This window comes from Carica papaya, chromosome 1 (genome assembly GCF_054855325.1).
Source record: "Carica papaya isolate Zhongbai chromosome 1, ASM5485532v1, whole genome shotgun sequence".
Lineage (NCBI taxonomy): Eukaryota > Viridiplantae > Streptophyta > Magnoliopsida > Brassicales > Caricaceae > Carica > Carica papaya.
In genome coordinates, this window is record NC_142309.1 from 30393634 (window position 1) to 30419332 (window position 25699).

Below are 25699 nucleotides of genomic sequence, written 5' to 3' on the forward strand. Positions count from 1 at the left end.
CTTTTGAATTTCTTTAATGTTTCTTTTTAAATTTTCTTCAGACTCTAAAGCTGCAAGGGAATCGACATATGCAGAAAGTGCGCGCACAGGATAAGAGCATGCACACTCTTTCCCATTCTCATTTCTCAAGCAAACGCAGTTCGGACAGAGAGAGAGAGAGAGAGGAAGAAAGAGAAATATGGTTTTTTTATAACAGAGAGAAAGAGAAAGAGCTTTTCTTTCTTGTAATTTGTTGAGTGTGTGAAGTGATGATGAGGGAGTGGGTTCATCGAAAGGTCGGTTTCTTTTCGAGATAAAAACAACAGAGACCACCCGTGCTTCGTTTCGCGTGCTTTTTCATGCTCTAATGCCCCACTTCTATTCTTCTTTTCTTCTTTCCAGATTTTGTTATTTCACTTTTCTGCTTAATTCAATTGGGTTCTTTTTTTTTTTTTTTTTTTTTTTTTCTCGGAAAGTTAGATTCCCATCGCATTTCTGCACTCTCTATTTCTTCCCTTCTTTTCGATTTCCTCTTGTTAGCTTTCTGAAATGCAAAATGGGACTTGTTTCCTTTTTTCCTTCTGTCATGTGGATCTTTGGCCCTTTTTTACTTCAATCAACATGAAGCTCTCTTCTTGACTTCTTCCGGGTGGCTATGGCTTCCGTTGAAGACAATATCAAAACAAGTGTTCTACTTACTGGGCCTGCACAAACTACTCTGTTCGAGGAGATGAAATTGCTGAAAGAAATGCAGGATCCATCTGGTTTGTTTCCTTCATCATAACAAACTTGCCTTCAAAACTTGTGTGTGTCTGTTTGTTTTTTTTTTTTTTTTGGTTTCGTAAGTAAACATTTATGTTTATTTCCTAAGAAGTGTTAATGGAATTTATTTGGTTTGGTTTCAGGGGATCGAAAGGCTATAAATTCGGAACTATGGCATGCGTGTGCAGGGCCCCTTGTTTTCTTGCCTCAAGTGGGGAGTCTTGTCTACTACTTTCCTCAAGGACATAGCGAACAGGTTTGCATTTATTGTTGGTTATTCATTTCTTCTTGGAGAAACTTACTTTAATATTTACTGTTTTTACAGTGTTATTATATTTTTACTTAGGATTCAACTAGTTCATCAAGTCGAACCCAAATGAGTTTGATCCAAGTTTAATAACTTAGAGATCGTAACACTGACACTCTAATTTAATCATGGTGATTGAAAATTCAATCTTCTAAAACAATTTATGCCGGTTCCGTTTTGGCAATCTTGTCCGCAGTACTAACGGACATCATTTTTTTTGTTTTTTTTTGGAGCAGGTGGCTGTTTCCACTAAAAGAACAGCTACTTCCCAAATCCCCAATTACCCAAATCTTCAGTCTCAGTTGATGTGCCAAGTTCACAATGTTACTCTACATGTATGTCTGTTCTGGCTATTTTTCTCTGCCATGCATGTTTTTATTATATAATGTGCCACAACATCAATAATCTTTTCTCCGTTGCATATTTTCTTGATAGGCAGACAAAGATACAGATGAAATTTATGCTCAAATGAGTCTTCAACCTGTGAACTCGGTAAGCCTGCTATTCTCAAATGCTTCTGGTATTTTCTGCATGCACAAGTTTTGTCCTCCTTGAAAAAATTAGGGGAGCAAGTTCCTCCCATTGTTTTCCTCATTCCCCTTTGTCCCCCTAGAAAAACTAGGCTGAAGAAAATTTTATGCCCGACAAACTTCTCTTACCATGGCATTTGAATTAGGAAAGGGATGTTTTCCCTATACCAGATTTTGGACTTAGACTCAGCAAGCATCCGAGTGAGTTTTTCTGTAAAACTCTTACAGCAAGTGATACAAGCACACATGGTGGTTTCTCAGTGCCGCGTAGAGCAGCAGAAAAGCTCTTTCCTCCATTGGTGAGGTTTCATAATGATCTATGAGAACTTGGAATGTTGCAAAGTTGTTGTGGTATTTAACATTGTATTTTTGCTATTTAGGATTATACAATGCAGCCCCCAACCCAAGAGCTTGTTGTCCGAGATTTGCATGATAATACTTGGACTTTTCGTCATATATACCGCGGTCAGGATGCTTTCCAACCTTCTTTCCTGCTTAAATCTTAGTTTTACCTTATTATGTGAACTTCTTGTTGTGGAATTTGATTCTTTATATTCTGCAATAGGCTTCTCCCCATCTGTTATAGTAATTTTGTAACCTTATGGTTCATATAAAAGTTTACATTCTTTTTTTCGATTTTCTCCTAGAATGAGCTGCATAATTTATCTTTTATCTGTATTTGTTGTTTTATGCAGGGCAGCCAAAGCGGCACCTTCTCACAACAGGATGGAGTATGTTTGTTGGCTCAAAAAGGCTCAGAGCAGGTGATTCTGTTCTGTTTATCAGGTAATCTATATTATTCATATTCCTTCAGTGTGATATGCCTTGAATACTGAGGAAAGGTATGAGAAGTAGAGATCTATGATTGGGTTGACCTTCGCTGTTGTCCACTTGCAACAATATGATTGGTGGTCCATTATTGGCAATTTGCAATATATGCACCATCCATCCAACCCTCCCCCCCAACACCCACCCAGAGAAAACTTTAAAAACGATGAATGCTTTTATTTATCATGGACGCAGAATTTGTGGCAAATATGTTGCAACATGATAAATTGCAACATAATAGTCAATTTGAATGATGAGCTAGAATGATTTTCTGATTGCTTTCTGAATTGCAATGTCAAAGTTAAATGACACAGACTGCCCTTTCTAATTGCAAGGGATGAAAAGTCACAGTTAATGGTAGGAGTGAGGCGTGCTAATCGTCAACAGACAACACTACCATCATCAGTTCTTTCGGCTGATAGCATGCACATAGGTGTCCTTGCTGCTGCAGCTCATGCTGCTGCTAATCGAAGCCCATTTACAATTTTCTACAATCCAAGGTCTGTTTTATGTCGTTATTTTTATTGGAAGTCATTTGTTAACATCATTTGTGGTTAGATATTCTCGAGTGCATTGACTTTTCCTGTTATCTGTAGGGCATGCCCTTCAGAATTTGTCATTCCAATGGCAAAATACCGGAAATCTGTTTTTGGGACTCAACTCTCAGTTGGTATGAGGTTTGGGATGATGTTTGAAACAGAGGAGTCTGGTAAGCGCAGGTAATATTATAGATTATTGTAATCTTTTGCTACTGTTTTGCTACCTTGATGCAACCATTATTAGAAACAGGAATAATTTGGTCGGGTCAGAGTTTCTGATATGTTTGTCGTGGAGACACACTGATATAATTATTAGACATCAACTTCTAACTTTTGTTTAGTGATATAGGGATACTTATAAATTGTAAAACTTATTAGAGTTAACCACAGTAAACTATACTTTCATTTCATTAAGCTTGTTAACTCTGTGTATATAAATACTGGAAGTTAATTAATGAAAATACAGCCTTTCATTTTGTTTTTCCTAACTCAAAGACTTCTCTCTCTACTTTCACTTTACTCTCTCTGCAATCTCACTGGATTCTTCTTCTCGAGCTTCAGAGCTTGAATTTCTCATCAAGATTTATTGTAATCTTTTAGTCAGATCTTGCTCATTTTTCTAATATGGTATCAGGGCAATCTTTCTCTTTTATTGTTCAAAAATAATCTTGCTGATTTAGATCTGGTTTGAGGAAACCCTAGATCAGTGTATTTTTAGATTTTTCAACAGATCGGGAAAGTAGAGAGAGAGAAATCTTTGAATTAGGAAAAACAAAATGAAAGGCTGTACTTTTGTTAATTACCTTCCAGTATTTATATGCACAGAACTAATGAGCTTAATTAAATGACTAATAACAACTAATTGCATAATTACAAGGTAATTATAACTAACAACAGTTAATTGTTCAACTAATCGATTAACTACTCAAGACACAGACTGGTTACCTTAGCGAATATATCTCCTCTTGTAAATCAGATACTCTTACCATGTCTTCTTGTGCAAACTGGTCATATAGATCCTTCCACAGGTCTTTGGTGTAATAAATCCATATTATGGTTTGAGAGGTTGGTAGTGACAACAATCTCATGATCTGGAGATTTTTACTGCCACCTCTGCTCTTTTCTGCAATAATCTGTCAGCTATGAAAATTGCAGAAAATTCTGTCTTTTACGAGCGTACCAAACACATAGAAATCAATTGCCACCTTCTTAGACATAAAGTATCTGACAGGTTAATTCATCTTCTGCCTGTCTCATCCACTTGTCAACTTGCAGATTGTTTCACAAAGGCTTTACCACATTCTGCATTTCAACAAGCCATCAGCAAGCTGGGTATACAAAACTTGTATACTCCACTTTGAGGAGCGCTATTAGAATTAACCACAGTTAGTAAACTATAGATGAAGTATAGTTAGGAGTTAACCATAGTTAATTGATTAGTTAAACAATTAACTATAGTTAGTTATAATTACCTTGTAATTACACAATTAGTTGTCGTTAGTCATTTAATTAAGCTCATCAACTCTGTGTACATAAACACTGGAAGGTAATTAATGAAAATACAGCCTTTCTTTTTCCTAACTCGAAGACTTCTCTCTCTACTTTCACTTTACTCTCCATATTCTTTATCTGAAGCTTCAGAGCTCAAATTTCTGATCAAGATTTCTCGTAATCTTTTAGTCAGATCTTGCTAATTTTTCTAATAAAAATACCTATGTTTTTACAAGTGCATGATATTGCATACTCGTGCATTTTGTCTAACAAATTGGCTTGGCTAATGTTTTCACTTCTTTTGTAGATATATGGGCACAATAGTTGGCATTAGTGACTTAGATCCTCTGAGGTGGCCTGGTTCGAAGTGGCGTAATCTGCAGGTGAAGTAGTAGGGTTCTTCTGAAGTCAAAACTAAATCTTCCTCTCTGATATGGCTCTGAAATTCCTATACAGGGCTTTGTTTATGCCTTTTCCAGTTTTAATCTTTAAAAGTTGCACATGCACTTTATTTACAGGTTGAGTGGGATGAGCCTGGATGCAATGATAAACAAAGCAGGGTTAGTGCATGGGAAATTGAGACTCCTGAAAGTCTCTTCATATTTCCGTCGCTAACTTCAGGTCTCAAGCGCTCGTTACATCCTGGGCTTTTGGGTCAGTTTTTATCCATGAAATTTATCTAAAATATATGTTTCTTACACTTATTATTTTGGTTGTTATTAGCAGAATGTGTGTTTCTTTGCACTAAGTGTTATTTTTATTGTTATTAACACTTAATTCTTACTTTTTTTTTAAATTTTTTTCCTATATTGATTTTACAGCAACTGAAACTGAATGGGGAAACTTGATAAAAAGACCTATTATCAGGGTTCCTGACATTAGCAATGGGGATTTTCCATACTCAGTTTCAAACTTATGTTCTGAAAAACTAATGAAGATGATGCTGAAGCCTCAGCTTGTTAACCATCCTGGATCTGGAGCCTTTGCATCCACCCTACAAGTCCCTGTTGCTACCGGAACTTCATTAGAAGGGGCGACAAACATGCAGGCTGCAATCAATCAGAAATCTCAAATTTTCCAGACAGAAAATAGATTAATAGAAAAGCAGAACTATCCCCAGTTCTGCCCAAGCCAACCGACTGCTGTTAGTTCAAATTCATCAAAAGTAACTGTTCCTGTTGATGCACATCCTGAAGTCAAAGCGGAAAGTTCAACACCAACTGGAAGTAATTCTGAAAAATTGAAGCTAGAACCTGAGCATTCAACTGATCAGTTAAGCCAATTAACTTCCACGACTGAGTGCAACAAGGAAAAGTTTGTCTCAACTTCTATGAATTCAGAGAGTCAGATGAACCAACCAACATTAAATAACCAGATACATTTGCAATCTAATCCATGGACCATGCAGCCTCAGTTGGAATGCTCCCAACAAATGTACCCAGCTCAATCTGATTCTACCATAACTGGGTTACCTTCATTCCCAGAATCTGATGAATGGACATCGCATCTTTCTTCTTGCCAGTCTCTTGCCACAACATATACATCACCTGGGCCTGTAACCATGTTTGGCACACAAGACTCTTCAGCAATGTTATCCGAAGTATTCAACCCTTCAATGGATCAAGATATTTGGGATCATCAGCTGAATAATCTAAAGATCTTCTCACAGCCTGACCAGTTTACTTCCTTCATGCAGCCTGATCCATGCAGCCTTAATTCAACTGGACTTAGAGATCTTTCAGATGAAAGCAATAATCAGAGCGGAATTTATAGCTGTCTTAACATTGAGGCTGGTGGTGGTGGAAGTACTGTGATTAATCCTTCTGTTTCAAATGCCATCCTGGATGAGTTTTGTTCATTAAAGGAAGCCGATTTCCAGAATCCAACCGATTGTTTAATAGGGAACTTTAGTACTAGTCAAGATGTTCAATCTCAGATTACATCTGCAAGTCTTGCAGAATCCCAAGCATTGTCTCGGCAGGACTTCCCGGACAACTCAGGGGGTACATCTTCAAGCAATATTGACTTTGATGAGAGCAGTCTATTGCAGAATAGTTCATGGCAGCAAGTAGCACCACGTGTGCGAACATATACAAAGGTATTCTACTATTTCTTTAGCATAAGCTGGAAAGTTAATTATTGGGCTAATGTGATTATTTTGCTATTTAGGCACATATAGTCAATGACCTTGGATAATATCACAGGCCAATTTATACATGGATTTTCAACTACTTTTTTTATGTTGTATCAGACTGTAGCTTGCCACATATCACTGTAGACTCCTGAGACTATTAAGGAGATTTCTTGCTCATTTATTTTTAAAAAAGAGATTTCTTGCTCATTTATTTTTTAAAAAAGAGATTTCTTGCTCATGGGCAGTAAAAAATTATAAAATCAGATCATGGTTACATATTGATATATTTTCTGAGATAAAGCAGAATGCATAATTTTGGCTCAACAATGAAGTTGATATATTGGTCTACTTATTGTCTGAAAATAGTATTTGCAGTCATCTTTATCCTTTTTGTTTTGATTTCAACTGTTTAATCAGGGGACCTATGCATGCAGTTCAGTTCTCTATCAACTCATATCATTTTCACAGATGCAGGGCCACATTGAATGTATTATATTCATTTATCTGCAATATCTGAAATGAACATTGGTTGTATCTGTTGGCTGGCAGGTTCAAAAAGCTGGATCTGTTGGGAGGTCAATTGATGTCACAAGTTTTAAGAACTATGATGAACTGTGTTCTGCAATTGAATGCATGTTTGGACTTGAAGGGCTGCTTAACGATCGGAGAGGTTCAGGATGGAAGTTGGTATATGTGGACTACGAGAATGATGTTCTACTTGTTGGGGATGATCCCTGGGAGTAAGTTCATTTTCTCCATTCTTAAGTTCCATGCTAATGGATACATAAAAATTGATGTACCTGAATTGTAAATCTTAACATCCTAACGGGTACAGTGTTGACTTTCTTTGTTTTCTGGCTGTGTCAGATCCTTGATCGGGTGCTCTTCATTTTCTTTTTTTTCTTGGAATAATCTAGTGATGTCGGATATTTAGCTGCTTGTTTCTTTTTCTGCTTAAACCTTTATTTCTTTGGATTCCATGTAAAGTGGGTACTTGAGATTGAGTTTGGAGAAGTTGAATATCTCTGGTTTCTGATGGCTGTGCAGGGAATTTGTTGGATGTGTTCGTTGCATCAGAATCCTGTCACCAACTGAAGTTCAGCAGATGAGTGAAGAGGGAATGAAGCTTTTGAACAGCGCTGCAATGCAAGGCATGAAAGTTGCTATATCAGAAGGTGGCTGTGCTTGACATGTGCCAATTTGAACTTGATGAGTTTACCAGATTGCCAAAGGATGGATTTTATTTGATGAAGAAAACGTGTGATGGCTATCTGGAAATGTTGTTAGAGACAGTATTGGTACAACCAAGAGATCCCACAAGTGATTCAGGTAGCTGACGAAGGTGGTGTAGGTGTATTTCATTAGCATATCTGAATCTAGAGGATGCATTCATATAAGATATTAGAAGCATAAGGTGGTGATGAAAGATTCTCATACTATTTTTGTGGGTTTCACTGCATCCTCTTAAATTGGCAGGAGTTGACTAATAGTAACTTTGTAAGTTTAAGTTGAATTTCTCAGGCATTAAACATTCCTTAAAAGTGTGTGGCGCCAATTATGTTAAATTCTCTGGCCAGTATGAGTTTCAGATTAAGGGCATCCATTATATATCTTTTATTTTCCATTCAGCTCCAAGTGCTTACTCTTTGTTGCAAACTGAAATTGTAAATATATGTATCTCCTGTCTGTATGTAAGGGATATACTGCAGATAGGGAAGAGCTGGTCAAGTTCTCACAAATGGCACCCATGACATAGTTAGGGTTTTGACAAGCTCAAATGAAATATTGTCCAATTGAAATTTTATCCTACAAGAAGTGAGATAGTGATCTCCTTATAAATAAAGAAATTCCCTCAGCCCAAACTACTGTGAGATCTTGAAGAATCATTTGTATACCATTAAACAATTTTCACATACCCTACAACCACACAAGTTTAAAACCATCTACAAGCGATATTAGTCTTATAATTGTGATCTCAAAACAATATAGTAACCATTCTTGCATCATTTAGGGAATAGCAATAATAACTACAAATTGTAATATGAATAAAGTAATATATATGGGTAATGAAGTTAATAACATAAAGAATTTTGTAGTTTATATTGTATCAAATAATTTATCATATTTTTAATTGAATTAATTAGCTCGATGAATTTAGAATATGTGTGAAATTGATCATAAGAAAAATTAAAGGAGATAATCTATGTTTATTTTAGGAGAATAATATTCATTCAGAATTTTTTATTGGAAAAAAGATAGATTAGAAATTAACTTGTTCTAGCTACCCACTTATCTTAATTAAAAAAATCTCTTTCAAAGAAAATATTCATTTCACTATAGTTTGTTAACATAAAATCCAGTTTGCTCATCAAAGCTCGAACAATACACTACCTTATTTAAGTTCTAAACCCATTGAATTAAGTATTATAAACTAAATACGATTTATAATCAAAACACAGTTAAACTTAAAAAAATTTACTAAATATTGGGACTATTTAATATGAGAAAGATAATTAACTTAATAAAATCACAATGAGCAATTAGTTGTAATGGTAAAGATACAAATTTCTAGATATGAATGGTTCATGTTAACTACAAATAACAATAATCTTGTAAATATAACTTATTTTATATATGCTTTTTGTTCAAATATATTTTATTCTCATCCAATTAATAAATTTAATTATTTGATATATAAAATTTAGTTATAATTTACATATTTGATAAATAATTGAATTAAATCTACTTATATCTCCAATTTGTCAATTATGAATTTTTCTTATTCTCATTTGTTAGTGAAAAAATTACAGAAATGCCTAATTGGAATTGGCCATTGACTGAGTTAGCCTAAGCTTATATTTAAAATATTCTTGATCATCCAAAGTTTGTCTCAAGAATCAAGTTTTTATAAACAATTGTTATCAATTTTGCATAAAGCCCAATGATGAAAGCATATAGTAAGTTATGGTTTGGAAGGGTATGGTATAAATATTAGATATGTATACCAACAGTAAACTCAAGTCTAATGGCCTCCAAGATGAATAGAGTAATGGATATAGCCCAACACTAAGACATTACGAAAAATATAAAAAAAAAGAACAGCAGGGCTTGTAAAGGAAAATGCAGTTTAGGCATTTAGCAACATGAATCAAGATCCATACCAAGTCCCAACAGATTGCTGCAAACAAATAGTTTTAAATAAGTTTAATGGCTTGATGATTCCCAGAGAAGTAAAAAACATTTTACTGCTAACAAAAATATTTTGCTTCTAAAAGGCAAATCCATTTGTGAAAGAACAATGGATGCGAATCACTTTAACAGATTTCAAAAATGAACTCTGGAATTTTTCTTTCCTAACAGTTGATTGTTTGAATAAGTAGAAATTCTCTAGCCTAGAATACAGCATTATAAAACAAAAAAGAAAAGCCCTCAAATCACATAGATGGATTATATATTCCACTGCCAGTTTGCAGCAGGTAGCATAAACAATTTAATGAACTTATTCCATATTGAAATAAATATGATGGGGATGTTTTGAGGCCAACTAGAAACTAGAAGTTTTCTTACCTCCTGCAGTATTTATCAAAACTTGGCCTCCTCATCCTCACACTCTCACTGGCTTCTGCAAAACAGCAGACAGATAAACTTGAGATTTGGCTGATCCAGCAGCATCTGCCTTTTCACCAACAACCCATTTCAGCTTCCTGTAACCAAACTTCTCAAGCAAACGAGTCAAAACTCTCTTCTTCTCATCATTAGCACAGTAGAAATTATCCAACCAAAGCAAGCCACCAGCTCTTAGAATCCGGTCGACATCAAACATCAAGAACTCCAACTTTTCTGGCTTGCCCCCGACATCCAATCCACTTGATGCGTGTACAAGATCAAATACATTATCATAGAAAGGGAATCTATGATCTAGACTAAAAAACAAAGGGAAAAGGCCTCTTGCAGCTATGAATTCACTAAATGGTGCGTCCACATTTAAGGTGTTGGTAATTACAGTGACAGTCTTTTCGGCCATTCTAGCTGCAAAAGTCCCAGACCCACCTCCAATATCAAACCCAATTCTAATTTTGCCACCACCCAAAGATAACACATCGTCTATTAGAAAATCATTCTTCCCTTTGGCTTTAACAAATCTCTGGTTTTCATACCCATCAACCAAATCAAAGCAACCAACACAGTCCCCATTCAATTTCTTATTTTTCAAACATTCGAAACTCTTGCATCCCAGACCACTCCAAGTAACAATCTTATCGCTAACAGGTTTCCAAAGAGAAAGAGGAAAAGGAGAGAGACCCACCTTACGAAGGGTTTTAGCAAAGCACCTTCTTCGAGGCAAAGGCTCGCATCCGCGAAGTATTAGCTTCTGGGAGAGGCTCCAATCATCAGGACAAGGGCCGAAGACCTTGTAGCTCATGTACTGGGATAATAAATCAGCAGATTTCTCGCAAGAATGACCCACAGAGGCCACCATTTCAGTGATCCCAGTCCGAGAATCTTTACCCAGAGGAAGCTGATGGTTCTGTAGAAACAATTTGAGCTCGGTGGCAATGTTGGGTCTTGAAAGATCGACAGTTTCGTAACCCAAGAGCTCTTTCTCCATCTGGGCAAGCTTTCTTTGAGAAGAATCGATCTCCTTGAGGATCAAAGAGACTTGCTCCGAGATTAGTGAGATGTTCTTGTGGACAGGGTGAAGTAGGTGGGGCTTTGGGTTTGGGGAGGAAGTGAAGGCGTAGAGGGCAAAGAGATTTGTGATGACGACGGAGAAGAGCATTAAAATGTTCAAGGCCGATGAGCAGATTGTTGCCCTACTGAATCTGGCAGTTCCATCCCCAATCTTAAGTGAGACCGACCCCATCGTGATATGCTCTCTGCTTCTGGTTCAGCAACGGAGAGCAGAGAAAAGGAGACGGAGAGAGAATAGAAGCTAGAAAATGGAGAGACTTGTCTGTCAAGTGGAGCAAGTAGATCTTCCTTACAAATATTTTACCAAACAAAAAAGAAAAGAACAAAAAAAAAAAAAGAAAAGAAATGGAGATCAATTATGGACGGAGTGATTGGCATAAGAAATTGAGAAAGACGCGAGAATTAGTGGGGGGCGTTGTCGGTTAGATAATGTTTGAAGTGTATTTTTAGATAATAAAGCAAAATAAACAAATACTAACATCATAAATAAATATTATGACTTAATTACATAAATGTAGTGTTTTCGCATTTTCATCATTAAATGATGTTCTTCAGTAAAAACCGTTTCTCGTACCCTCAAAATCAAATTCTAGGAGTTGGAGAACCTGTTTGCTTGCAGCCCAATTTGAACACTCCCTTTTGGCTATTATGCATTCAATAGGATTGATGTATGTCTCATCTTCTCATTTTTTTTTTTTTTTGTGAAGCATGAATTGTTTACATGCTTTCTTTATGCGTATCATTTGAGAATCAAGCTTAAAATTAAGTCTGGGCATTTTTCTCTCGAGCTAAAAACAAAATAGTCATTTCTTTCGTATCTAAAGTAAAGATGAGAGCTTTATGCTTACCATTTCTATTTTCTCTACTTTGGTATAATGACTTGCAACATCAGTTTGCTTGCGGAATGTTGAGTTATTCACCATCTTTTCAAAAAAATTTATCGAGTCAGAAACTGAATCAGTTTCCAGTGCCTTTGGCTTCAGTTGCTTCATGGTCCAGCAATTCCGAGCTTCAACTGCTTCTGATTTTTTTTCCTCACTTTTTCTGGTTTTCAAACGCAAGAACAATATAGTGGTTGATTGGCGAGAGAGGCAGATTTCAGCTCATATGTTTTTAAGATGGATGACAAGGGCATCGTCAATCCTCTCACAACTTTAGATAGAGATCTAAAAAAAGGGTGAAAAGGTTGGTACTTTGTTTCTCTCTCCAGTGGCTTTAAGTTCCTGGTTCTTTTTTCTTAAAAAGAAAAAAAATTGACTCATTGGGATTTTTGTGATTTGAAATATTTCAGGAGTTTTGTGGTTGTAAATCTTTGATACAAGAAGCAAGAGTTTTTAGCTCTGATACAACATAATAGGGTTTACAAAGATCGAAAATTGAAAAAAAAAAAATCATAAATGATAACTCCAATCCACAATCAAAGCAATTGACAACAACAAGATAGAACTTCTAATTACATAAGAAATAGAATCTAAACTCATAATAAATCTATTTTAATAATTCTTAAATAACAAAACTTTTCATAATAACTAAAAGTTAAATGGATATCTAGGCACTTGCGCGGATGCAATTGAGAACCAAGATGATGTTGCATAAGGGGTAGTAGATATCACGTATCACAGTGAGAGAATTAATTACAACAAAACTATGAACCAGGAGTTTCTTACCACGAGAGAAGATATTGCAGGCACAAGAGAGAAATACCTTATCTGACGAAACTCCAATTAAAACCATTCCTTGTATATATGCACATATGAAGTAGACTAGATCATACCACCGAGGATCATCCAATCCTTGTTCTGTCTATTCACTTGCGACCATAAATCCTTGTGACAGTAGCCAGTTAGGACAATCACAGACAAAATGCAACTTCTGTTGGAAAAAAAAAAAGAGCCGCAACTTAATTTATCACCCAAACTCCCACAATTCTTTCCTGTTTTAGTAACCCGTGTGGATTCCGTTATGCTTTTGAGCTTTGTTATCAAAACAAAATAAACATTGTTAGTAGCAGACAAAATAATAAATAGTGATAATAAAATGCAGCAGCAACAAAAAACCACTAATCTTCAAGTTAGAAAAATTCAACAAATCAAACAACAGTTGAACAAACGATAGTCCTCCCACCCTGGAATATTTGGGGGAAAAATTTCATCCTTCTAATTGTCAAAATCAACTCATAAAGTTGTACAGTGAAATATATATATACACAATTATGGCAGGTTCTGCAATACCTTGAATTCCACAACTAGTTGAAGAAAATAGCAAAGTTAACCGTACATCATGCACGTCGTTTGCTCAAACGCCAAGAATTAGGTTCATGGTATCTATCATAGAGTGGCTCAATACGTTCTTGACGCTTGCGCTTACTCATTTTGGTAGGATCTGCTACTTTGAAGAATCTTGGAGCCAATTCCACAAGCCACTTAGGATCAATAACTGTTACCTCTCGCATGTACTCTTTGGTGGTCATTACCAGCTCATGGTAAATGACCCAGTCCGGTTGTCTCTGGAAAAGTGCACTGCTGGGGTGAATGTACACTGGCTGGTTCTCAACTAGCGTCCTATAGCCTTCTTGAGGGTCCTTTCTAGCAGCATGAAAAAAGAATCCTGCTGTGATTGCCTTCCTAATCTTGGTGAAATTCTTTCCTGCACTCACAACATCCAATTTATACCTGAAATAAAGAAAAATGATTTTAGAACCACATTATAAGCTGTACGAGGCTAAGATGCAAATATTAGCAGAGTTTTTTTTTTGTGTCAGAACTTTAGAACCACATTATAAGCCGCCTCAACTGTCATAATTAAGATGCAAACATTAGCACATTTGAGCCACAGAATTTTTTTTGTCAGACTCCTTCCAATCTAGCACAATCCAAGTTAGGCTTAAGATTAACAATGCCAGGGGGAAATACTTATTACACAGATTAATCAAAGCAAAGATACCAAAACCAGGCATGGAATCCTAATTCTTATGACATTGTAAGTGCAGCATTTGATAGGAAAAAGTATAAGGCTAAAAATATGTAACAAAAGACATACTTATCCATGATGCTGAGAAGTTGTTTTCTCACATCTTGTGCCCTTCTCAAGGACCGAGACTGAACAAAATTCTCAAAACACCAAGGCCCTGAGAAGTTCTTAGCCTTCCAAGCCTCATATACAGCCAGAAGGGTCAAATGGTCTCCCTCGGGCTGGAAAAACTTGGCCCTCTTTTGATCTGCTTGAGCTTGTTTTTCCCTGGGCCTGTAGAAGATGTTGCCAGTCTGAATCATGGCAATAATACTCAAAATCTCATCACTGCACCCAAGGTCTACACTGGCCAGCAACATCTTAGATAGTGGTGGCTCCAGAGGAAATTCTGCCATTTTCCTACCCAATTTAGTCAAGAGGCCCTCCTCATCCAGAGCTCCAAGACTGTATAACTGTTCCATGGCAGAAATCAGGGCTTGAGGGGCAGGCGGATCCATAAAATCAAAAGACAAGAGATCATTTATACCCATGGCCTTCATGTTGAGAGTAATATGTCCAAGATTGATCCTTTGGATTTCTGGAATTGTTGTTGGGGACATCTCATTGCGGTATGCACTCTCAGTATATAGACGGTAACATTTCCCAGGCCCTGTGCGGCCAGCACGCCCAGCCCGTTGCTTGGCTGATGCTTGTGAAATGGGAGTTATCACCAATGATTCTAGCCCTTGCTTTGGGTTATAAACATTTTGCTTTGCAAAACCAGGATCAACGACGTAGTATATCCCATCAATTGTCAAAGATGCTTCAGCAATATTTGTTGCCACAACCACTTTCCTCTTTCCTGGAGGGGCAGGTTCAAAAATCCTAGATTGCATTTCACTAGGAAGAGCACTATATACTGGCAAAATAATAAGCTCAGGAACGTTTTTACCCAGTCCTTTCATCCTCTCATAAAGAGACTGGCATGCAAAATCAATCTCTTCCTGACCAGTCAAGAAGAGGAGGACATCACCTTCAGGCTCTGTCAAGTGAATCTGTAGGACAGTAATCAGAGCAGCATCTAAGTAGTCACTTTCTGGCTGCTTGGTATAAAGTATCTCAACAGGAAAAGTTCTTCCGGGGATTGTGAAAATATTACAATTGAAAAAGTACCCTGAGAACTTCTCAGCATCTAATGTAGCTGAGGTGACAATCAATCGAAGGTCAGGTCTCCTTTTTACAAGATGTTTAAGCAATCCAAAAAGGACATCAGTGTGAATTGTTCTCTCATGAGCTTCATCAAGCATGATAACAGAGTACTGAGAGAGGCTCTCATCAATAAGAATCTCCCTAAGAAGCATACCATCAGTCATGTACTTGATCACAGTATCTGGTCCAGTGCAATCTTCAAATCGAATTGCATACCCAACTTCTTCCCCCAAGCGACAACCGAACTCCTCTGCAACTCTCTTAGCAACAGACATTGCTGCTACCCTACGTGGCTGAGTACAACCAATCTTACCTCTTGTGGTGTAGCCTGCTTCTGCAAGGTACTGTGTCACCTGTGTAGTCTTTCCGGAGCCTGTCTCACCAATGACAACCAGGACTTGGTTATCATGCACAGCCTGTATCAACTCCTTTTTTAATTTGTAAATAGGCAAGCTCTGCCTCTGCTCCTGGATGGAGAGCTTTGATCTCTGCCCAAAAGTTAGAGCTTTTCCAAATGCATCTTTCTTCCATTCGGGCATATCATAAGCTGACAAGCCAACACCTCTAAGCTCCTGTGCAAGATGCCTCTCACCAGTTTCTGGCATTGGGTCCTCCCATGGTCGATTAAGATCTTTTGGAATTGAATCGAGCATGGTTCTCTGCTGCTGTTCTCGCACTTCCCTCCTCTCCTTTATGAGTGCAGATTGAAGTGCAGCTGCACGACTCAACGAACCTTCAGGATTTTTGAATATCTTCACTGGTGACATATCAACAGAATATCTGGTTTGCCCGTGCAAAAATGCAGGCTCATCTTCATTCAACTCAATCTCAAGCTCCTCCTCAGCACCCTCTTCTTGATAGAGCAATCCATCTCCATCATCCTCATACATTGGATACTCATCCACCCTCAAGACACCAGAGGCAATCAACTGCTTCGCCTCCCATCTCTCGGGCGAACTCATTCTCTTCAATGGCCTGCGTGATGGAACAGTATTGTTTTCCTCCATAATCGAAATCCCTGAAAGCCCAGTTGTAGCCACTGGCCCCTCCTTGGACCCTGAAGGATTAGTCCTAAAGGCATCATCATCTGAGCTCCTCTTCAGAGGAAGTAAATCCTTGCCAGTCTCCTGATCAACGTCCCTCATAGAAAGACTCAATTTCTGACCCGAAACAGAAATCACTTTCACATAGACCTCCTGATCCCGCTTCACAACATCTTTAGCATTACTAATCCTCCTAGTAGCAATCTGCGAGACGTGCACCAGACCCTCCTTCCCTCTCAAATCGTTCAATTGCACGAAGCAGCCTGTGTCCATCACTCTTGACACCCTCCCTTTGTACACTTTGTATAGTTCGGGTTCATTTGATATGTGCCGCCTATTGCTCCCTCGATCCTCATCTTTGTCAGACTCCCTTCTATCTCCATTCTCCTCATGTCCATCTCTTCTATGCCTATGCCTATCCCTGTCCTTATCCCTTCTCCTATCATAATCCCCGTCATAGTTCCGGTCTCTGTGCCGATCTAATCTATCATATCTATCTCTATGTCTGTCCCTATTCCTATAACTGCTGTCTCCGTCTCTTTCTCTTTCCCTGCCTCTGTCTCTACCTCTACGCCTATCCTCCTCGTCCTGCTCCTCTCTTTGCCGCTCATGGGCTTCCATTTCAAGTTCCCTTTCAAGTCGCTTCGCGCTCTCCTTGTCATCCGCGATGGCGAGAGCTTTGTACTTGGCCTTTTTTCCATCCCCTGCGTTGTCTCTGTTCGACTCCTTCTCAACTTTAGGCTTCGGCGGAAGAATAGCGTGAATAATAGTTAATAGTGTGTGAACAAAGTAATCGGGCATCTCCGCGCCGCTTTCCTTCAATTTGGCATCAAATTCTTCGAGGGTCTCGCAGTTTCTACCCATTTCGGTGATGAATTCGGCCAAAACCTTGTCTCCAAACCCTAGATGACTCTCCAGTTCACTGCAAACTTTGGAGACAAGAGAGAGGTACTCGAGTTTCTTGAGCCCATCGTCTTCGATCGGTGTAGGCATTGTTGAAAGGGGTAAATAATGCGGACCGTGTAGAGAAAGACAGGAGCCAAAATTTGACGATTAGGGTTCTTTTTCTGGTGTACCCGGCTTCGAGTGTCTGACACAATGATCGGGATATTTAATGAGAGCTCATAATACCTGATCGCCTTCTTGAGTTCCTCTTTTCCTCGTCTGGTTTTTCCAGGGTTTGTTTGGTAACAATTCCTAATGCGATTTTTCGGCAGATCGGGACTAACCGGAAAATGGATTGGACGGACTGGTGGGTACCCAGTTTTGTGACTCGGAAGGAACCGCCTCGTGTTTTTATAAGTATTCACAATTTTGTATTTTGGCACAGTTCTCACTTTGAAAAATTTACAGTTTTTAATATACATTAATAGAGTTTAACGTAGTGATATCTTAATTAGTACTTAAAATTAAATAGATGTTTGTTAATGATACAACATCTATATCAATTCAATGAAATAAAGATGAAATTTTTTAACATAGCATTACAATATTGAATCATATTCTATATTTGACATCTTAGTATTTGTTATAATGATTTAATTATTAAAATAATAAAAAGATTTACTATGACCAACTCTGATTTGTTGGAGAGAGAGAGAGTGAGTAAGATAAGAAAAATAAGCTATTAGTTCTACCAATTGATTATTAAATAATTGATCGTTCGGATATTTCAATTTCAATTTATAGATGTACATCTCGGACTTATAAATGTAAATATTCTCAACAGGAACCAAGAAAAACGAAACAGAAAGTTTGATTTATGATAAAAATAATTAAGCAAAATCCTGTAAGAGACTTAGATAAACAGTAACTGCTCAATTCTTGCCATTGTTATTAGTTAAAAAAAAAAAAAGAACTGCTCAGTGATTGTGATAGAAAATTAAATAAATCTGCAAGAGCTAAATAGATTGAAAATTAAACTTTTCAGATGGAACAGATGCAATACGGCAAGATGCTGAACATGGAAGAAGAAGAAGAAGAAGAAGAAGAAGAAGAAGAAGAAAAAAGTCTCCTAGGTAATACTTACCGCAAAACTCAAAACTAAAAACAGATATTACCCACAATATAACAGGGTGAGAAGCATGGCCTCAGAAAACTGAAAATCTGCCAATCGGCTGGGGGGAAGGGGATTAACGCTGCTCTATGGCCAGAAAAGTTAAATCTGCAAATTCCACACGGAAAAAGTACTCAATCTGAACTATTTGCAGCAAAACCAGCAAAAATGAAATACAAAATGTAAAGTTTTTCCAATAAGCTTTTCCCAGCGAGAAGCATGTATTATAGCATTAAAATGACCCTAACTACTAATCTCCCTATCCAATTTCATTCTCTTTGCACTTTGAACCTCTGAAATGTTATTAGCCCGTTGATGGGACGACGAATCATGTTGATATGCACAGTTGGCTCCATGCCGACATCCCCTTGAACTGTTGAAGTAAATACACGGCTTCATTATCTTGGGCTTTGATTCTCTTGATTTCAGATTATTTACCATCTCCTGGTTTGCTCCCATCTGATGATTGTATCGGCCGCTGAATTGGTGGGACGGGTCTTGCCTGTCTCCCCCATGCTGCTGAATCAAGTTCTTGTAATAGTTCACGTCCTTCGCATGACGAATTCCAACAGGAGGTGGACATGGTCCTGGAACAACAGCCTGTGGAGGCACCCGAGTACTAGGGAGGGATCCCATTCCAATCCCATTTGATTGAGGGTAAAAAGCACCACTTGAGGTAGCAGCTACTGGGGGTGCACTGCTCTCTGTTCTGTGGATATTGATGGTAGGTGGATCTGATAAAGTTACATGAGACTGTGATTCTGACAAAGGTACAAAAGGTGAAGTTGTATTAGGTGCATTTTGTGCACTGGAAGCTGTTCCATAATCTGCAGCCAATTTTTCCAACAACTTTGGATTACTAAGAATCTTAATGAGCAATTCCTGGTCAATCAAGTTCCCATGCTCGTTGCTTTTTGTAATTGCGGTAAAGGCAGCAGATGCAGCAGCTGCTATGTCTGGTTCAACATTAGGGACTGTCGCTGCTGTAGGTATTTCAGTGCCAAGAGTATTTGGGATACCAGGCATGCTGCAGTGAAGAGAGGATGAAAATCCAGGAGCCATTACTGAGTGTGAACTCATGGGAATATTAGATGATACTGTAAAATCAGACAATGTCTCCATCATTGCATCCTCATCTTCAATGGGAGTAATGGGTATCAAAGGCGTTCGCTGGTCATTGTAATGTGAATTCTCTACTTCAACTGAAACAATAGGACTGCATATAGACAAAAGATGATTTTCACTTCAAGAGCCAAGATAGAAGTATGATAAATTTTTTAAAGAGAAAGTGGAGTATCAAACTTTGAAGGAATATCTGCAGATGGATAAAATGTTTCAAGCAATTTAATCTCTCGCTGATTTTGAACCTCCACCTCTTCGCTTTCCTCCCCAGCAACCACTTGCCAATCAGAGTTCAGCACAAACTGTAACAGAACTAAATTTAGCTTTCATACAAACATCAAGGGACAAACTAAAAATGATAATGAGAAGGCAATTATCAAAACTAAGGACCATAAAACTGTAACTCACTTTGGAAGGACATCTCCACTTCTTGACAGAGACTTCTGACAACTTAACTTGCAACTGGTTTACAGGATGGGCTCCTTCAAAGCCAGGAGGCAAAGCATCATCATTAGTTGAAGTTGACTGTGACAACCACGATGACTTTGCTTGAAGGTGATCTTGAGCATCCAACCCAACTTGTGAAGGAGATTCTTCTGGTAGGAATAGCTTTACCTGTCGATGAAAAAATATAAGATCGTTAAAATTTTATTATCTTAGACAAAAAACACAAAAGGGCTGGATCACCAGGCATAAAATGAAAATCAAAATTTAGGGAAAACCTAACACTAAACCAGGCAAAATGAAAGATTGTTCAACTTCATCATTCAAATATAAAATTTTTGTGAAATTCCTCTTTATACATCTTAATCTGTCAACCGCAACTGGAAAATATTAAAATTAACGAAAAATGTATATCAGAGTTAGTCCATGAAATACCACTGCGAGCCAAGTCATGGCATTTCACCGCAGAATGATAAAAATGAAAAGTGAAACACAATTCCACAAGGCCAATCTTTTATAAATATAAAATAATTCAGATTAAGCCAATATGCAGCTCAACTTTACACGTCACCTACAAACTTAGTTACAAGAGGCTAGAGATGCAACAATGGACTACAGAACAATCAGGTGAATGGTAATAGAATATTTGATCAATGTGGTCATGGATAAGATAAACTGATAAACTAAGCATGTGCTTCAAAATTGGCCACTGTGTCAACACAATATCAGCTAGCGCTCTCACCCCAATGGGTAAAGCTCCATAATCTTACTCTCAAGATTCCATTGACCAAATATGTAGTTAATATCCTCTTTGGAAGAACAAATTCTAGGCATCTGGTCTTCTTCAACAAAGCATTACACATCTTTAAACAAGAAATATCCCTCCTCCCTTCTGGTTCAGGATTATCATGGGCACAGGACTTCATTATCATCAAATGCTCATCAATCCTCATGAAGTCTTATCATTTGGTCCTTTCATAAGATTGTCCAACTAATTTCAAATACTCCTATCAAACCTGTGGCAATTATGTAGAGGCACCATCTAGCAGTGGGTTAGGCTCAAGCACTAATAGTGCCATAGCCATATAATTGCTAACTTTTTTAGTAGTAGGAAGGCCTCATTTTCAGTCAGCAGTCCCATGTCAGTTAAAACTGAAGCTGAAACTGCTCAAGATAACCTCTGCTTGAGTCCAATTTCTTCCCATCCAACCCATAAGAAGGCAATAAGTAACTCATATTAAATCAAAATTTGGGATCCTAAGAGATCGTGCACTTTAGTGACTCTGCTAAATAGCTAGCCAACATGGACACCATTACTTCTCGTTCTGTTTCTATTACATGCATACTGATGAATTTGTAGAACTTGACAATGAAGATATTAGAGGTCGGCTCTTGTATGTTGAATGGAGTGGTACTCTTGGACTTATCTCCTTTTTGAATATCAAGAAAGAGAAGAAAAAGAAAAAAAAAAAGAATTTTAGATGCTACAACAAGAAACCATACACATTTATGCCAACAAATAACATGTTTACCATGGGCTCCAACAACTGTCAGAATAATTAGGAACCTTCTTATTCTTGTATGATGTAATATCTTTTCCATATTACATTTCATAATTAAACTGATCCTGAAGACATTAGTTTGTGAAATAGAGCTCACTTTAAAGCAAATTTCTACATCTTTTGTTCCATGAGAACTATCAAAAAGTTACTGAATGCAGCTACTGACCATATCTTCTATGCAACCTCAGGAGACAAATGGAAAACTTGAAACAAATTATTAACTTAAAATCATCCTTCTTTCCACGCAATTTTCTTTTGAAATAATTTCCAAACAACTCTACACTTTCTTACATTAATTTGGAGTCTTTTATAACTAGGATAAACGGTTTATCACATAAGTGCTCAAAATTAGGGCTAACATTCTCCTTTACAAGGAAAAGGTTGAAGGCAAAAAATTGAAGACATTCCACACAGATGAATGGTTCTAATAATGTATTTTGATAAATTGAAGTAATAATTCATTTTGATAAAGCCAACTAAAGAAGCCCCATGCAACAACCACAGCAACTTAGTTTTACGGTTAGTTTGACTCCAAATACACAAAAAACCTATTTTCATACATGGGTAAAGTGCTACTGACTAAAACTGAACCCCCTTTGCACCTTCTTGTAGCAGCTTCTGGAACCAAATTTTGGTAAAATGTCAAGAAGAAAAGCTTCTAGAAAAGGCAATGCATGAAACAACTTAAATCAAGTGGCTATTAAACCTTTTCAAAACTTCAAATTCCACACCAACACCAATCCAAAATGAATTTTTCATAATTTTACTTCTGAAAAGAGAAGCAAGCAAATGATATTTATGGTCTAGACTTCATACACCAAGATAACTTACTAGACTCTATTGACAGTGATATAGAATTTAAATAATAATAAAATAAAAAGTAATATAGTTAAAACACAATAATCTGTAAAATAATCCAAAATCAGGGATTTCTATGTTTGATAAATTTTCCATATGATATGGACTTCCATTATCAACATTAAAACCTCATAAGTGATTCGTCTTTTTGAATCATAGAAAACAAAGTAGGATGCTAACCGATTGTATCTACCCCAACTGAAAAAACCTACCTGCTACAAAAAGTTTCTTTTGCCGTAATTTGCTGAAATAAAATCTAATTTAGTCAGTATATACCCACCAACAAACTAACGATTTAAGCCCTAAACTTACTAAATCAGACATTATTGGCTGCCACTAATAGCCCATAATACACCCACAAAATGATGAGCTCTATATTCTCAGTAAAATTTAAATTTGTGATCTTCGAGTAGAGTGTTAGCAGCTTACCCGCTAAAACACCATGCTGGTATACCCACTAAATGAATTTATTCAAATGTAAATTGAAATTATTCTATATTTCACAATTTTCACAAATAACACTACTACTTTCAATAACTTATGAAATAACATTTCATAAGCCAGGCTCCTTATTCTGAAAACTTTTAGCCAGCTTCAAGTTTATTTCTTCACCATTCTGCTATATTCCATGCATAAGTTAATTATGCCTCCCCATGTTCTTTCACTACTTCAATCACCTTGGTTTTGCATGTTTTTTTTGTTCCTGTGGCACCTTCAGCTAGAGAAGGAGAAAAAAACAACTTCTTATTAATACAATCTCATGGTCAGTTGCTTTGTACCTGGTGCGACAGCCAACTCCAATATTCTTTTCTGCATTTTCTTCCATTCATCACCATGTCCTTTTTCTTAGTTTAGGTCTGTTAAGATATAGTTTGATGATTTAACACAAATATATTTTCCATTCACACACAATTATCTTCTTCCCACATGTTCTTTTCCTTTGAATCCGAGCTGCAAAATAAGTAATCATACTTTTACTATGTCCCATGGCATTCAGCATCTCATCTTATATCCAGTCAACTTTTCTAGATATAAAAAGTTTCATTTCAGGGGCTACACATTCGCATAATTTTGCAATTTGTTGTTCTCTTGCATCTTATAACCAGTTCAAAGCAGAAAGAAAGCTGATATAAAATTCAAGGCATAGCTTCCATGTGCTTGAGCTATGTTTATTAACTGATTCAAAATATTTTTCAACACTGATTAAATATGAAGGAAATGTAGCTATTAAACAACCATTCAGAACCTCACCAAAACCAAATTTGGCTTTACGCCCGATGAAGTTGACAACAGTAATCACGTGCAGCGCAAGCATAGGCACATCAATGTATAAACTGGGAAGGAATTTTAGTGCTGAAGAAAAACCAAAGGCCCGAACATATTCTGCTTCAAACAAAGAATAGTTTACTATACTCTACGTTGGATTTGACAATATTACAAAATTTCTATTTGTACTTTAAACAAACTTCTTTTCCGGAATAGCTGTATGAGTTGGTGTGAGAGAATGTGGCATAGAACTTTGTCCATTCTGTTGTTAATGTGTAATATGGCATGATGACTAGATGACAAGTTTATGTTAGCCTAATGCTATGGCATATCGAAATCCCCAAATCACAATCTCTATAAATAAAATGATGAATCACGTAACTTTCTCTTTAGTTTTTTTTTTTTTAATTAAGAAAACAAATTTACAAATGAATGCAACATTGTAAAGACTGAAATTATCTCAAGATACCAGTTAAAAATAACCTACAAGAAAGTCATCGAAGTATAAAAACCAAAATAATAATCCAAGACATGAGGACCATTCCCATCATTCCTCCAGCAACCGGTAAAAAGCCTCATGAAGAAATTGGGAAATGGATCAAAGGTACCAAACAACAGGGGTAAGCCTCAGGCAAGAGCAATGCCATGCATTCGACCCCCACACCTAGCTTCAAAATCAGGGTTCACATAGCAGTGCTTTCTAATTTTTGTCAAATTAATTTTGCTCTCTTGAGCTAAAATCAAGCAGAAAGTAACAAAATTGATCAACCTTGGAATGCATCCTTGGATACAATTGAGAAAACGTTATCAAAATTGCAACGTTTACCTGACGTAGGTTAACACCCGGTGCCCAAGAAACCCTTTTCGATTTGCGCAATCCTTTCATTTTGGCAGATGAGAGTAAAAACAATATTCTAAAAAAAACCGTTTTTTTGGAGCTTCGATTCGCAGAACATGTCCAGTATGAATTTCAGTTGGCCGATTTGTTTCAGTTCGATCAGAATAAAACTCCTAATGGTTTCTCTCGCTCGGTCTATCCAATTTGAATCCCTAGGTTGCGACCTCTAAATCCCAACTTAATACATTGTTTCGAGAACCCTAATCGGAGGGATTTTAAAGGATTGAAGAGGAGATAACAAGAGAGTGATAGATAGATATACAAATCTATACATCCAGAGATGCCAGGGACCCTAGATCCTCTGGTTTTGGTTTGCCGTTTCGACTGGGATTTATTTTCTCGTCTTCTTTTTTCTTTTTCGTAATTTCCATCCTTCTTATACTGGTTTCGGTTTCTTTGTTGTATGGCGCGTGCATGAAGTCACGAGTTAGATAGTGAAGGAGTAGTTCCCACGCGCTGTGAATGAAGGTGGATTTGGATTTTAACGCGGAGATTCTGATAGTTGTTTTTCCCCCCCCTCCCCATTGAAACTATGAAAGGACGGTGTCCTTGATGGAAATATGCAGCTTTTCTGCAGTCAAAAAATGTACACGCTCACCGCAGCTCTTCAGCGGTCTGCCACGTGTAACAAAATCTCATGGGCCGAACTATTATTTCGCCGTCAAGCCCATTCAGTCATTTATTTTACCTTAATACTAATTTACTCCAATTTTCTAAAAAATTAATTACACATTAAATAATTAGGAAATTTTTTTTATAACAAAAAAAAATGACTTTATTTATTTTATTTTATTAAAATATAGGTAATAGAATATTAATTAAAAAGTGTAATTAGTCTTGGGCTGGAAATAAGCTTGTTCGTTGAGTTATCATAAATTATTTTTAATTTAGTAAGAATATATAAAGTTTGATTAACTACATTTTTCATGATACATTTTTCACGCAATTAACCACAGTCAAACAAATGAATTTAAATTTTATCACATTTATATAATTTACTATTAAACTGAAGATACTGAGGGAAGCCTGA

General features: G+C 37.0%; 4 protein-coding genes across 5 annotated transcripts; 1 reads left to right on the forward strand and 3 right to left on the reverse strand.

Annotated features, from left to right (window-relative positions):
* MP (Transcriptional factor B3 family protein / auxin-responsive factor AUX/IAA-like protein) lies at window positions 1-8198 on the forward strand. Its single transcript, XM_022046786.2, has 14 exons — window positions 1-743; window positions 885-997; window positions 1285-1383; window positions 1484-1540; window positions 1725-1877; window positions 1959-2043; window positions 2274-2364; window positions 2742-2906; window positions 3003-3125; window positions 4744-4819; window positions 4955-5090; window positions 5258-6534; window positions 7120-7310; window positions 7618-8198. The coding sequence occupies exons 1-14, from the start codon at window positions 635-637 to the stop codon at window positions 7757-7759; spliced, it is 2817 nt and encodes a 938-aa protein (XP_021902478.1). The 5' UTR covers window positions 1-634; the 3' UTR covers window positions 7760-8198.
* A 1796-nt stretch (window positions 8199-9994) lies between these two features.
* LOC110818250 (putative methyltransferase At1g29790) lies at window positions 9995-11699 on the reverse strand. Its single transcript, XM_022047043.2, has one exon. The coding sequence runs from the start codon at window positions 11432-11434 to the stop codon at window positions 10175-10177; it is 1260 nt and encodes a 419-aa protein (XP_021902735.1). The 5' UTR covers window positions 11435-11699; the 3' UTR covers window positions 9995-10174.
* A 1133-nt stretch (window positions 11700-12832) lies between these two features.
* Window positions 12833-17766, reverse strand: LOC110818072 (ATP-dependent RNA helicase). Of its 2 annotated transcripts, XM_088210511.1 has the most exons (3): window positions 14302-17766; window positions 13494-13934; window positions 12833-13235 (listed from the first exon to the last, which is right to left on the reverse strand). In XM_088210511.1, the coding sequence occupies exons 1-2, from the start codon at window positions 17454-17456 to the stop codon at window positions 13541-13543; spliced, it is 3549 nt and encodes a 1182-aa protein (XP_088066637.1). In that variant the 5' UTR covers window positions 17457-17766; the 3' UTR covers window positions 12833-13235; window positions 13494-13540. The 2 variants fall into 2 exon arrangements, with proteins under 2 accessions (XP_088066637.1, XP_088066636.1); XM_088210510.1 differs by lacking the exon at window positions 12833-13235 and having other exon boundaries at window positions 13323-13934.
* A 734-nt stretch (window positions 17767-18500) lies between these two features.
* On the reverse strand, window positions 18501-25163 carry LOC110818123 (Zinc finger C-x8-C-x5-C-x3-H type family protein). The gene is made up of 4 exons (XM_022046881.2): window positions 24598-25163; window positions 20050-20256; window positions 19822-19943; window positions 18501-19735 (listed from the first exon to the last, which is right to left on the reverse strand). The coding sequence occupies exons 1-4, from the start codon at window positions 24655-24657 to the stop codon at window positions 18763-18765; spliced, it is 1362 nt and encodes a 453-aa protein (XP_021902573.1). The 5' UTR covers window positions 24658-25163; the 3' UTR covers window positions 18501-18762.
* Window positions 25164-25699: the final 536 nt, after the last annotated feature.